At 39.0% G+C, this 13,409-nt stretch overlaps 1 protein-coding gene across 10 annotated transcripts in view; it reads left to right on the top strand.

Moving 5' to 3' along the window:
• The window catches only part of TRPM1 (transient receptor potential cation channel subfamily M member 1), a 109,417-nt gene extending 96,544 nt beyond the window's left edge, over window positions 1–12,873 (top strand). For 6 of the 10 annotated variants that reach the window (XM_037395342.1, XM_037395341.1, XM_037395339.1 and 3 more), the window contains 5 exons: window positions 1,779–1,799; window positions 3,474–3,618; window positions 5,727–5,926; window positions 7,063–7,195; window positions 9,047–12,873. In XM_037395342.1, the coding sequence (XP_037251239.1) occupies window positions 1,779–1,799; window positions 3,474–3,618; window positions 5,727–5,926; window positions 7,063–7,195; window positions 9,047–10,325 (1,778 nt within the window). In that variant the 3' untranslated portion in view covers window positions 10,326–12,873. The remainder of the gene's footprint in view (window positions 1–1,778; window positions 1,800–3,473; window positions 3,619–5,726; window positions 5,927–7,062; window positions 7,196–9,046) is intronic. The other 4 variants (XM_037395343.1, XM_037395340.1, XM_037395338.1 and 1 more) reach the window with 1 other exon arrangement.
• Window positions 12,874–13,409: the final 536 nt, after the last annotated feature.

Raw genomic sequence — 13,409 nt, 5'->3', positions numbered from 1 at the left:
ACTAACCTTCCCAGGTCAGAAGCTTTGCTGTGTCAGTAGCTTAAACATAAGCTAGCTCGGAAATCTGTGGTTTTGTTGTTGGTTTAGTGTTGAAATAGAAGTGGCTACGCAAGGAGTTCTACTGGTATAATTACACTGCATTACAATTATTCTGTAAATTTCTTATGTCTAGAAATCTATGGACTGACTTCTGAAGATATTTTCCTTTTCAGTAAGAAATTTTCACTCTGATCTTTCCATGGTTCTCTGTAAACACACCACAAAAGCAACCTCAGAAGTCATTGGGGAGTGATTGCTATGGGCAGTCTAACCTGGCTCTGTGTCAGGTGCTTATGGGTAGTTTTGCCAAGGCTCACGAGTGTAAACAATTTATGGAAAAAGTATTACATCAAATTTTCCATCTGAAAGAAGGTAGCTGGACTTTTGTCAATAGCTTCACTGAGGATAGGATGTCACCTAAAGATGAAGAATCACAAATCACACAATTGCTGAGGTTGGAAGGCACCTTTGGAGATCACCTAGTTGAACTACCCTGCTCAACGCAGGGTAATTAGAGCAGGTTGCTCAGCGACTGTCCAGTCAGGGGTTTAATATCTTGAAGGATGAAGACTGTGCAGCCTCTCTGGACAGCCTGGTTTAAATGGAATTTCCCGTATTTGTATCTTTGCCCACTGCCTCTTCTCCTTTCACTGGATACCACTGAGAAGAGTCTGGCTCTGTCTTCTTTACTCCCACCCATCACCAGGTATTTATAACATTGGTAAGATGTCTCTTGACCCTTGTCTTCTCCAGGATAAATTATCACAGCTCTCTCAGCTTTGCCTTATTTCTCAGGTGCTCCAATCACCCTAATAATCGTTGTGGCTCTTTACTGGAGTCTTTCCAGTATGTTCATGCCTGATTTCCATGGGGGAGGCCAGAACTAGACACAGCAGTCCAGATGTGGTTTCACTAGAGCTGAGTTAGAGGTGAATAACCACCTCCTTTAACTTGCTGGTAACACTGTTCCTAATGCAACCCAGGATGTTCTTGTCTTGTTCCCTGCTTTTAGAAGATGTCCGTGGTCAAGAAGTTAGTGGCATCCAGTACTCAATAGAAACATATTCTTAAACGATACAGCAGCCTGGCTGAGCTTCTTTCAATAGTGCAGTTTGTCTTACAATCACCGTTTAAGGGTTGGCAAGCAAGTATCCATACTGGTAGTCAAAATGGGCTTTAATGATACTGTATGCTGCAATAATATCAGAACCGTGACTATTAACAGAAACATAGCTAGTCACTAGAGACAGCTGGCAGACTCAAAGCCCTGATGGTTCAGGGAGGGGGCAGGGGGAGGGAGAGAGAGTGAAAAATGAGCAGGAAATGTTTCCATAGCAGCTAAAAGAATGATTTTGTGTGATAATTTTGACTCGTTTTGTATTTGTGGTGACCTCCAGTTTTGTTTACTTGCCTGAAATATCGGGTATATTTAGATCATCTGCCAGAAGCATTTTGTGATTTATTATTAATATCATGAATTCACTGTCACATGTGAACATTTGGGGAAAACAACATGAAAAGGAAACTGCAGAATGCAGTGCATTTCTAACAAAGACATTGTTCCTAAGCATATGTCTCTACTGTTCTGACATATGAGTTGCTTATCTTTTCTTGGTGAAAAAACTGTATTTTGAATTGTTTTTTTATTGTGGGTTTTTTTTTTTTCTTTATTATTCTATTGTTTTCTTTCTTTCTCTCCCTGCCTCCTTTTCTATTAATTCCTTTGGAATGCTGTTCAGTCTATGCCATGGAAATTAATCGTAAGTCTCTGTGGAGAGCTGGTTATCTCATTGTGTCCATTAATCTTCCTCCTCACTAGATACTGATATCTAGATACTGATATTTTAATTGTAGAGCTCATCCAATATTCAGGTGTGATTCTTGTTTTTCTACTGTAATAGTTTCATTTGAAAAAAGAAGAGGAAAAATATTTTAATACAGATTGCAGATCAGAAGTTTTAAATGAGTTTACATGGTTGCTATGACTTGTTTGTAGCACATTGACAATACAATACTTTTTAAAAATTATGATGCATCACTGTAATGGTAAAACTAATTCCCTTTGATTATCTAGATACAATGTTAGTGTTTCTGTGGCAGTACTTTCATTGGTCCTTGTGAATAATATTCTGATTCGCTTGACTTGCCTGTTATACTTTATTTATGATGAACAGGAAAAACATAGGCCTGATGGCTGAAAAGCAAATAAAATGCATTTTATTAATTATAGTCTAAAGATCTCTTTCAGTGCACAGTAAATAAGATTAGTCTGTTTTCAAATAATTTGAAGTATTTCTCAGGTGAGATTGAAGCACTGTGTTTTTGGCAAAATGCTTAAACTGGTTTGTCTATTCACATAAACTAAATCCGTAATGAACTCATTGGCAGATCACTGTCAGACTTAGTACTTACTAAGATTTCAGCTGAAGAACCTGCGGTTGATAAACAATTTACCTGCTACTAAACAGTTCTGAAAGTTAGCCTTGTATTTGAAATCAGATACACTGGCATTGCACTTACAGACGGGACAACTCCAAGGTGGCTCTCACCCCAAGACAACCTGTGCATTCTTAGGTTACTTCAGGCAATTATTTTATATCAGTTTGATCAATACTCTCATTTTTGGTCTCATTCTCACCAGTCTGTTTTGCTGTTACTGCATCATTTTCATTTCATGTATTTGTCTCTTTGGTCTCAAATATTACCTAAACCTCAGAACTATTGTGAAAAATAAGGGAAACATAAATTGGCCTGGAAGTGGCGGCAGGGCCACCTGTTGGTGACATCAACAGCGCCAGATGGAAAAGTAATAGCGGTGGGTCCACCTGGGGAGCGCGGTCAGGGCCAGAGGCAGCAGGGCCAGAGGCAGAAGGGCCACCCGAGGGCCACCCGGGGCCGGGCTGAGGCGTGCTGCCGTGGCCCAGGCAGGGCAGGCGGGCACAGGCACTGTGGGTTACCCCCAGGCGAAGCTGGGGATCATCAAGGCCTCTGCAGCCCTGTAAAGGTTTTAGTTATGCTCAGCGATCTGGGACCACTAACTACATTCTTTTATATCTTTGGCAAGGAACGCACACAAGTTTAGTTAGAGATTATTTTTTTTTAATTCCACTATTAATATGTACATATGCCTATTAAGATCTTGTCCTAGACTATTAGTATGAGAAAAAGAAAAGCAATATGAATTTAAAGAGAAAGCTACACTGTACAGTAAACTTGGAGCTGCCTCTCCGTTGACTATTATGGGAACTTATTTTTGTATGCCATAGTTGGAAGCAGAATTTGAAGTAGAAGTTATACATACTTGCTACTGAAAATAAACTGACAATTTGTTTAGCCTGGCAAATTTTACGCATGTGTCATCATTAAATAAATGTGAATACTGTTTTCAAGGATTGAGCAATTTGTGAAAAATACTTTTTCTGCTTTTTCTTCAGCTCCTTGTGGGGACAATCTTTACGACGATGATGGTAAACGCCTCCCTCCATGTATACCAGGGGCCTGGCTCACTCCTGCTATTATGGCCTGTTACCTCTTGGTAGCAAATATCCTGTTGGTAAACCTGCTGATTGCTGTCTTCAAGTACGTAAACGTTCTTATTGCAGAGTTAAAGTTTCTGTGAGAGCCCATCAACCAATTTTGCGAGGGTTTGCATCCGCACTCAGAATCTAATTACTCTCTGAACATGACTGGCAAATACTTGGAATAGTAGGAAAGAGCAGAGGAAAGGTTGCTTTGAATTTGCCAGGAATTGCAGTAATCCATGTGAGAGGATCTGGCTACTTCTAATGACCATCTAGTGGACACTTGACAGGCCTCAAGATTGCTCTGGAAAGATGAAAACCAGAATCCATGAAACCTGCTACAAACGTGATGTAAGCCCATGTAACCACTAGCAAACATGATTCTGCGATACAACTGCAGAATGAAAATCTGAACATCAAAAGCAGGTGGCATGGCCACTATCACTACGTCATCTGGCTTCCTTTTCTTTTTTGTTTTGCTTTTCAGTTAGAAAAATAAATTAGGGCTTTGCAGAGTTCTGAAATGACCCAGAAAAGGAGCCTATGCTGCCTTGAAGCAAGAGAAGGGATGCCTACATGTTGCCAAGATCTGTGGCCAGTCCAAGCAATGTGCACATTCTTAATGTTATTCCACGAATCTATATTTAGACTTCTCTAGAGTAAAACTAAATAAATTTCTGCTGTTTGTTCTTTGTACCCAGTTATGTTGCATGCTTTTCCTGTCATTACCTAGGGATTAAAAAAAAAATAAAAATTGCAGCATCTGCTTGCTAGTAAGACTTTCTGAACACACCACCTGAGAAAAGCAGGTGATCCATTTCGGATGCCCATAAACACGTAGTGTTGGAGGGCTTGTTGGCATAGGTAGCTGGTGTCACAATCACAAAAACAGTTAATCATGTGCCCAGAATTCTACAGCTCACAAAGCCTGTCTTTCATTTGATGTATGTAGCTTAAAAGGTCACGAATTTTTAAGTGCTGAAATGCCAGTCACATCGCTAGGGGGAAGGGGAAGGATCTTACAATGGTAGCTATTATTGGCTGAAGGACCAAGGAATCAGCAGTTTGGGAAGTAGGTCATGCTGTTAACTCCTGCCATTCCAGCATGGTTGCAAGGGGGTGAGATCTAGCTGGGGAATTCCTGCTATGTAGGAGACACAGAATGAAGGCAGATTGTCATTTATCATTGGTAAATTAATCTCATGTACTTAGCCAAAAGAAACCAAAAGCTCAAGAATTCTCTGGTTTCAGAGATGTTTTAGCTGGTTTTCTGAATGTAGATATTCTAAAGCACAGAAAGTTAAAGAAGCGGACAAAAAATATAAAAAAGGAAGTGCCGATATCATCGTCATCATCACAGAAATGGAGTGAGCTGATTGAGCATACTTTAAAATATCTTGAAAGGCTTTAGCTAAGACAGCACTTCAAGTCTGCTTTCTTTTAGTTGATATTTCATAACCTTGACTATTGTTATCTCTGGATTGGATGCTATAACTTACACTCCTTCATATCCACTGAATTACAAAATAAAACATCTTTGTAGCACGCCTTATTTTGTGTAGAAGTGAGGAGGCCACGGCTTCCAAGAACACATTCCTTTACAAGAATATGCAGCATGTTTTCAAGTCAGAAGTTTGAGTGAATAAAGTTTGGATTTAGGACATTTTCTGAAAACTTGAAGTCTTCTATGTAGGTCAACCTGATTAGCATATTAAAGGCAAACTATGTGAAGCTTCTGGGTTTAGCATACAAAATACCTTTCATGGATTTAATACTTTGGGTAATATCAAATACTGGCATGTGTTAAAAGAAATACTTTATAACCAAGCACCAAAATACCCATTATGTGATTCATAAATTGTGCAAGTTTCTTTTCTAACTTTTCTAACGCTAACACATAAAGGACTTTATACAATAGGAGCAAATTGCTAACAGAAGGACTGTTCTGGGTGGTGCTTAAGGGATGCAGAGCACCTTCTGCTTGGCTACCCTGAGTTCAAGTTAATCATCAGTTCAGCAAGTTCAGCAGCATCAACAAAGAGCTGGACCAAGCAAGTCATGTGGCCTCATGTTGTTATTTGGCTGCTACTTTGCTCAACATAGTACTTGCTCAATGTTAAGTAAACTTAGGGTCCTGATAGAAACTGTACCAATGTTCCCTTTCAGCAATACCTTCTTTGAGGTAAAATCAATATCCAACCAAGTCTGGAAATTCCAGCGGTACCAGCTGATCATGACGTTCCATGACAGACCTGTCCTCCCACCACCAATGATTATCTTCAGCCACATCTACATAATCATCAAGCGAATCTGCTGCCGCTGCAGGAAGGGTGAAGGAGACCAGGATGAGCGTGACAGGGGACTAAGTATGCCATAAATCTTCTATAAATTGAGCTCTTTGCACCATATTAGCAGAAAGCAGCAGCTTTTCTAATGCTGAACGATTTTGTGCATGATGGCTGTCCAGTGTATTTGCAGAAGATGGTATGGGACAAAATTGATATCAAATTAACAGCTTTTGAGCTCTGTGGGCTCCTGAGAATATGCAGCGCTGGGTTGCTAGGGAAGACCTTCTTTAACATGCTTTCTTAAAACAGTGAGGCAGCATCTACTTAATCCAGTTTTACCAAGTTCTAGTGAAGTTCGTATGGCAGGAAGGGCAAATAGGAAACTGAGATGAAGGGATCACAGTTTCAAGCTCTGTGACTGTGAGCAATCTGTGTCTGAGAGTATCCCCACTTTTATTTCTTCATGCTAGAGATTTATCTGTCATTTTACAGGCAAACTGTGAGGATTCTATTTCTAACATACTCTGTTGATTATTATTTTCATTGTTTGGCTCATTGAAATAATCAGATGCTCACAATTATTGCTGTATTTCTGCATCACATAGGAAACATATTTCTGTACAATATGCTTCTGAGTTAAAAAAGGGAAAAAAGTAAATGTAACACTCCCTCCAAATACCAAAAGACAAATTCAAATAAAGGATGAAATGTTCCCAAGAGCTTATATTTCCCTTGGATTTTCCCTACATGATTATAAATTTTTGAAGCTCTTATCCAAAGAATGTCTGGGAAGCAATCTGTTGTATTAGATTGTCTGTTGCCTATAGTTGGCACCCTTTTAAGAACAGTATTTGAATGTAGAAATATCAAACTGACAGAGATTTCCCTAGTCTTCCTAGTCCCTAGTGTAAAATCTAGTCAGTTTGTTCAATGCATAGCGCTGCTGTTAAAAAGTGCAAAGGTCATTGAGGAAATATAGCCCCAAGGGGATGGTCATAAAAGCAGATGATGGCTGTAATGCATTACATTGCCTTCCCAGCTGTGGCCATTTTTGGCTAAGTGCTTATTCTCTATTTTCAAAAGTATCGGTTCATTTAGTGCAGGAGTAGAATCTGCAGTATCTGTGTCCCCAAAATAATCTGCTAAATCAGATTTCAACTGACTGCCAGAAGTTCAGAAAAAGGAAATTAATATTTTGTTCATCTGTTTTGCAGAGTTATTTCTGAATGATGAAGAGCTAAAAAAACTATATGAGTTTGAAGAGGAGTGTGTAGAAGAATATTTCCAGGAAAAAGAGGACGAGCAGCAATCATCTAATGATGAACGCATCCGAGTTACCTCTGAAAGGTACCTATTATAAGAAAAAAAACCATACCGCTTATCTGGAACAATATTTGCTTTTTTGTGTCTTCATTATAACCAAAGTTGACTTAGAGTACAAAAGATTTAGAAGTTGTTTAGAAGCTATTCAGAAGCTGATCTGAATCCTGAGTAAGTGTTGGTGCAGGTGTGTCTCTCACGAGAGTGAGCTTTTTGTGGTTCCTACTGGTGTGTCACTAAGGCTGCTGCTTTGGGCAGCTTTGGTGTAAAACTTTTTGGTCACGGTGAGTTTTTTCCTTCTCACCTATCTCTTGATCACAGTTATGCTTTTTATCCGTGTGAGCAAATTACTACTTGTTGAGCTTCCAACAGTTCATCCAACCATGAGAAACAAGTTGGAGCTTAATGACAAAAGCGCTGAGGATTCTTCCCTTGGACCTATGGTTTACACTAGGGCCCAGCACTCACAACTGCTGAATTTTAATCTCTGCCACAGATTCTCTTGGAAGCTTTGGACAAGGCATTTAACTTTTCAGTATGAAGTTCCCCACTTAAAAAAGCAGGAATATTCACATGTAAATCATTAAGCTATTCTGAGGACCAGGTAATGTTTGCATATTGCTGTGTAAGCACGCAGTAATAATGGCAGCAGCACTTTTGTACCAGGTCACTTGGCAGGACTGTTCCCAAAGGCTCTGCCTTTTCTGTTAGGAGTTCTAAGTAAGTGGAAGGATGGGGTCTTTTGTCACTTCCTTGAAATAATGAAAAATTCTCCCTGTAATGAAAATTATACACAGTTTACTCTTTCATGTTAACCTACCTCATGGTATTCTGATGATGAACCGCTCCATGTCTTTATCTATATCTTCCTTTTAACATTTCTTATGAAGTATCTCTGTAAGCCATATAATTCTGTAACAGATTAACATCTTTCTTTTGAAGGGAGGCCCTGAACATCTCACATTAGTATACGTGAAGTTTGAGAATAGAGAAGTAAATGAAATCTGCTGCATGTATTCAAGTAGTTTCTATCCCACTATTTATCCATGGCAATTTGTCAAAATCCTGGGTATTGTGGCAGAGAATAAAGCAGGGCTGGTAAGCCTCACTGATTCACTATGGTCTATGGCCACAAAGCAGATTTGCTTATTTCTCATGGCTTCTTGTTCCAGATGCTTTGTCATCTTTTGTGTGTGAGAGCAAAAGAATGTTAATTTAATTTCCACAGTTGATTTACTCGTGTATGATCTTTAAGTCACATTCTAATGCATTACTTCTATATGCATTCTTCTGGCACCGTCGCTTCCATTATGATATAAATGATAAAAGAAAATGGGGGGAAATATTATTTTAATTGAACTAGACAATAATTTCACTCCCTTCAGCTGATACATAATTGAAAGGGATTTCAAGAGCTAAAGTAATCCCATAGACCAGTATATGTTCTCTTTGGTACAGCTACAAAACCTGTTTTACAACATGCCTTGATGCTATTTTAGGTCATCCTGTGAGCATGTCATTGGAAAGTATTTTTCATGTAATTAATTGGTGCTTCACAGTGAAGGAGGACAACTGAATGTGAAGTGGGTGGCACACTCAGCAGTGTTAATAGCAGGCTGTCCCTAAGGGTTGCAACTGTTGTACTCTCTTGGCATGTAAATAAGGGCAAAGTTCAAATAGCCCTATGATATCCATACATATGATGTATGGAATCCATAGATAACAAGAAAATGCACATACTTTTGATGTTACATGTAGGAAAAAAGATTGATAGCACCACATTCTGCCTTACGAAGAAATCAGTAGCTAGGTGCCTCTAATGGGTTACTGCACCATTCCACAGCTTCTGTTCTGTGCTTCCCCTTTTATACCCAACAGAGTTGAAAATATGTCTATGAGGCTAGAAGAAGTGAATGAAAGAGAACATTTTATGAAAGCTTCTCTTCAAACAGTAGACCTTCGACTCTCTCAATTGGAAGAACTATCTGGTCGGATGGTGAACGCTCTTGAGAAGCTGGCAGGTATTGACAAATCTGAGCTGACATATCCACGTTCACGGGCTTCATCTGAGTGTGATGCTGCATATCTCCTAAGGCAAAGCAGCGTTAACAGCTCTGATGGCTACAGCATGTACAGATACCATGTGGGCGGCGATGAGTTAACATATGATGACAGTACCGCTCCTATGTCTCCAGCCATTGGATTGCGTAAAAAAGCCCATTCTATTGGTACCAAAGAAGATGGAGCAGACCCAAGGATGCTGGTTCCAGACCACCACACCGGTCTCCATTATACCTCTAGTACTAATGCAGTCACCACAGCAGATTACAGCAAATCTACATTAGAAATTGCACAGAATGTTTCCAGACCCTATGCTGGTTCAGGTAGTTTGGGGGATGAAAAGCAGGAGATTTTCAAGAGCGATGGAATGATTCCTCAAAGTACAAACCAGGTGGATGCTGTTACAAACAGACAGTCAGTACCAAGATCAGATTTTCAGAATACTCAGTTAAAAGTAGAACGTACCAAGTTAGAGGCAACCATCTCTTATCCCTTGGAGAAATCTAAAGCAATGCGCTATTTTCCTCCTGAAACGTTCAGTGCTTGTCAAACCACTATGATGAAGTCAAGGAGCTTTATATTTGCACAGGGTGGGAAGGTGGTTGGAGGAGTTAACAACTGGACCACAGAGTATAGTACCATCATGGATCGGGTGTGTCCTTCTACGATTGAACAATGGGCCACAGAGTGGAAATATGAAGTTCAACAGCAACTTTCTCATGAAAAACCTCCAGAATACCCTGGTTTTATCTCTGAAGCAGAAAGGCAAGCAGAGCACACACAGTTACAGACGGACACAGATGATGAGAATTATGTTGATGAAGCAGGTATGAGTGCCTCTTACACCTCTATGCCTGCCACTGTCAAGGCTGAGAAAGAGAATTTACTATCAGTAAAGCCAGAAAGGACTTCTGGGTTCCCATCACTACGGTCAAAGAGTTTGCACAGCCATTCTCGGAAAGCCAAATCTGTAAAGGACAAATTAAACAGACCAGGACATGCCAGCAGCGTAACTAATTTGGTGGTGGCATTTGGCAGTGCAACAGAAGAACAGAAAGCTAGGCAAGAAAATGCATCCACAGAAACGGAATGTTAAAGTGGCTTATGGCCCCTGTTTTACTGACAGTCAAGATAGCTGCATGAAAGATTGAAAAAAAATATGGATATTTAAATTAATTTCTGAAGAAGAATTTTTCATATATTTATTTATTTATATTTTATATATAATAGATGTATGATCTGTTCTGAAATAAATGCTTGCTGGGTCAGGTGAAAAGGAGATGTTCTCTTCAGGGGCACGTAAAAAGTAGGCACAGTCCACAGATGCCAACGCTACAGATTTTTGTTCCATTTCAACCCCCCTCATAAGCTCATTTACCAACAAGCTCTTCATAAAGGCTCTTGAAAGAAGGACAATATTATCATGTATTATTTTAGAAAATGTCTTTTTCTTCTTTTTTTATCAGGAGATTTCTTAAATTGGACAAATTTTTAACCAGGTTTAGTTTTTATTCTTACTTATGCAGCTGGTTTCTTTGTGGCCATTGTATTCGTCAAATCAAAACAAAATTTTTGGAGGCAAGGCAAAATTATGCAGTCTCCTCTTTCATTTCTGATTTCATGCATGCTTCTTGGCTCTTCTTTCAGAAAGGCACAACATATCAATTTTCATCCACTAAAATAGGTCTGAGTAGCAAAATACAGTTGTGTTTGGAGAAACCTGACCCGGAAAGCCATGTGTAGACATATTCTTGACCTGTCCTTGAACTTCAGTGATACAATCTTGCTTTCAGAATCATGTCTGTCCGTACCCCAAAGCATGCTGACAGCCTTAAACTGTTGAAAAACAGTGATCATTGTTTCAAAATGTTTAGGGGGGTTTTAAGTATATGAAGTATAGAAAGATTTTAACAATGTGAATCCAAGATACGCGTTAGTGTTTTGTATAAATGGGGATTACAGTAGAAGTCCATGCAGAGTAAGAATGTGGCATTTTTTTTACATGCCTGCAAGGGAAAACAAAACAAAACAGGCAAGGCGTTCTGATAGGGTGAGATCAAAACGGAGCCCATCTGTGTTTGAATAAATCTACTGTGACAAATTCATTTTTCATTTTGCAGTTTCATTATGATGACACATGAGGAACAAGAAACAGTTTCTAGGAGTCAGTCTAAACAAAAAATAAATTTTCCAGATGCAAAAAGAAATTCCATACATATTCTTGAGTAAATTTCAAAGACAAACGTCAAAGGGGAAAAAAGCCTCTACAGCAAAAGTGTTTTCTATCCCTCAATGGCTGACTGGAAATCCACATCTATAGTTACAGTTTCCCAGCACACCTGTCTCAACAGTGGCATTCTAGAGTACTAGATTTTGATAGTTTTCATCATAATAGTATGATGTTATTTGCCTCATTCTTCTCTGTTACCTTTTAGGAATTTTGTTTTCCCAAATAATCAGCACCTCTCTTTGCAGGGGATGCGTATCATTGAACGGAGAAGAAAATGAGTTAAGGGCATGTTACCTGTTCACAAAATACTGATCAAAAACTTAACTCATTTAACTGCCAGGACTTACTCATATACTATTTTGAAAACTCAGAATTTCTTTCTGTCCCCACCATCAGCTCCATAGTATGTAGGTTTCAGTACTGCCATTGATAATGCTGTTTACAACATTTTGAAATGCAGAAGTTGACAGAAGACTACAAATGCATTGATGGCATCAGCTTTTTATTGTTTGTATTATATTTTCATACTCCATCCATACTTATACCTTGAAGCACTATCACTGTACTGAATGATCATGGTAACTGCATAGACATTTCTGAAAGTTCAGTCATTGTTACTCTGGATTTTTGCTAGTTTGGTGTTACTAGCAGGTTTACTGGTTTTACTGTTGTCAGAACAGTGTTGGCATTTTGCTTTTCATGTGGGCTTCTTTTATTGAACTTTAGGGAACTTGGCATTTTGTAAAAATGGAATGACATTTGAAATTGTTTCACTTCCATGTTTACTTCTGTGTTATCATTCCATGCAACTACATAGCCATGTTGTGCGTGTGGTTAAAATAGCCTCCAGTTTGCCAATGCCTTTTTATTGCCTGCACACTCACCCGAAACCGATTCATTAACGAACACAAAGGGACGCGGCTTTTCAGCACTTTGCTTAACAAGCAGTATGCATTGTGGAAGGAAAGACAGTGTGTTGCATACCTCTTGTTACACTGTCTTTATAAAATGTGTGTTAAAATCATGCTCTGTTCGACCAGCTGTTTTTTTTTATAGTGTTTACATTACAAATGTATCAGACAGCATGTAGATTTCAAACATTTTTTTTTCCTTTGTATTCATTTACTTTGTTTCTGTAAAAATATTTATAAAATACGAAAAAGATGTGAAATGAGTTCAGTATAACAAAATTTTCACTATAATGATATCGAAAGAGTTCACTTCTCTGTTCCTTCTTACACAGTGCATGGGCTGAACAGTTCCTGAGCAAAGCTTCTCTTTTAGCATTTGCCTGTAATTTTCCATGAAGTTCTCTATACAGCGATGACTTTATAAGGCTTGGATGTTTTCTGTGCTCTTGCATAGCATGAACTGAAATGATAACCTCTCTGCCATTAAATGTGAAGTAACTACACTGGGTTTGGTAGAGTTATTGTAATAAGATATAAATATGGCTCTGTATGTGCATAGAAGACAGACAGTAGGTTTGGAGCACACTAAACAGACTAACAATTGACACATTTGCATATCTGCCTACAGGCTTTCTTGAATACTGGTTGAAAGGATGCAAGCACAGAATTTGCATTTGTTTAATACTGCTTTTCAGGAAGATGCATCCCTCCTAGTGCTAAGTATGTGGTGACTTCACAGCAGTGTCACTGTGAATTCCACTTACCATTATTTATTATGTGCTTGACCTGTACTGAACCAGGTCAAGCCTAAAGAGTGTGTATTCTAAGGCTGTGTCTACACAGAGACACTACACTGAGGTAATCGAAGTCTGTTGACCTTACAGTATCTTGCCATACAGGCATTTCCCTCTCCCTCAAGGCAAATGTTTTAAACACAGTGACTGTAATATTCACATCAGCAGGTTCTTAACTACACCATCTGGTTCCACAGATTACCCCATTTTACGTTACATCACTCTGGGACCAGCTTAGCTTTGCT

This window comes from Falco rusticolus, chromosome 7 (assembly GCF_015220075.1).
Source record: "Falco rusticolus isolate bFalRus1 chromosome 7, bFalRus1.pri, whole genome shotgun sequence".
Taxonomy (NCBI): Eukaryota; Metazoa; Chordata; class Aves; order Falconiformes; family Falconidae; genus Falco; species Falco rusticolus.
Note: the sequence above shows the minus strand (reverse complement) of the source record. Positions and strands in the feature narration are given on the sequence as shown.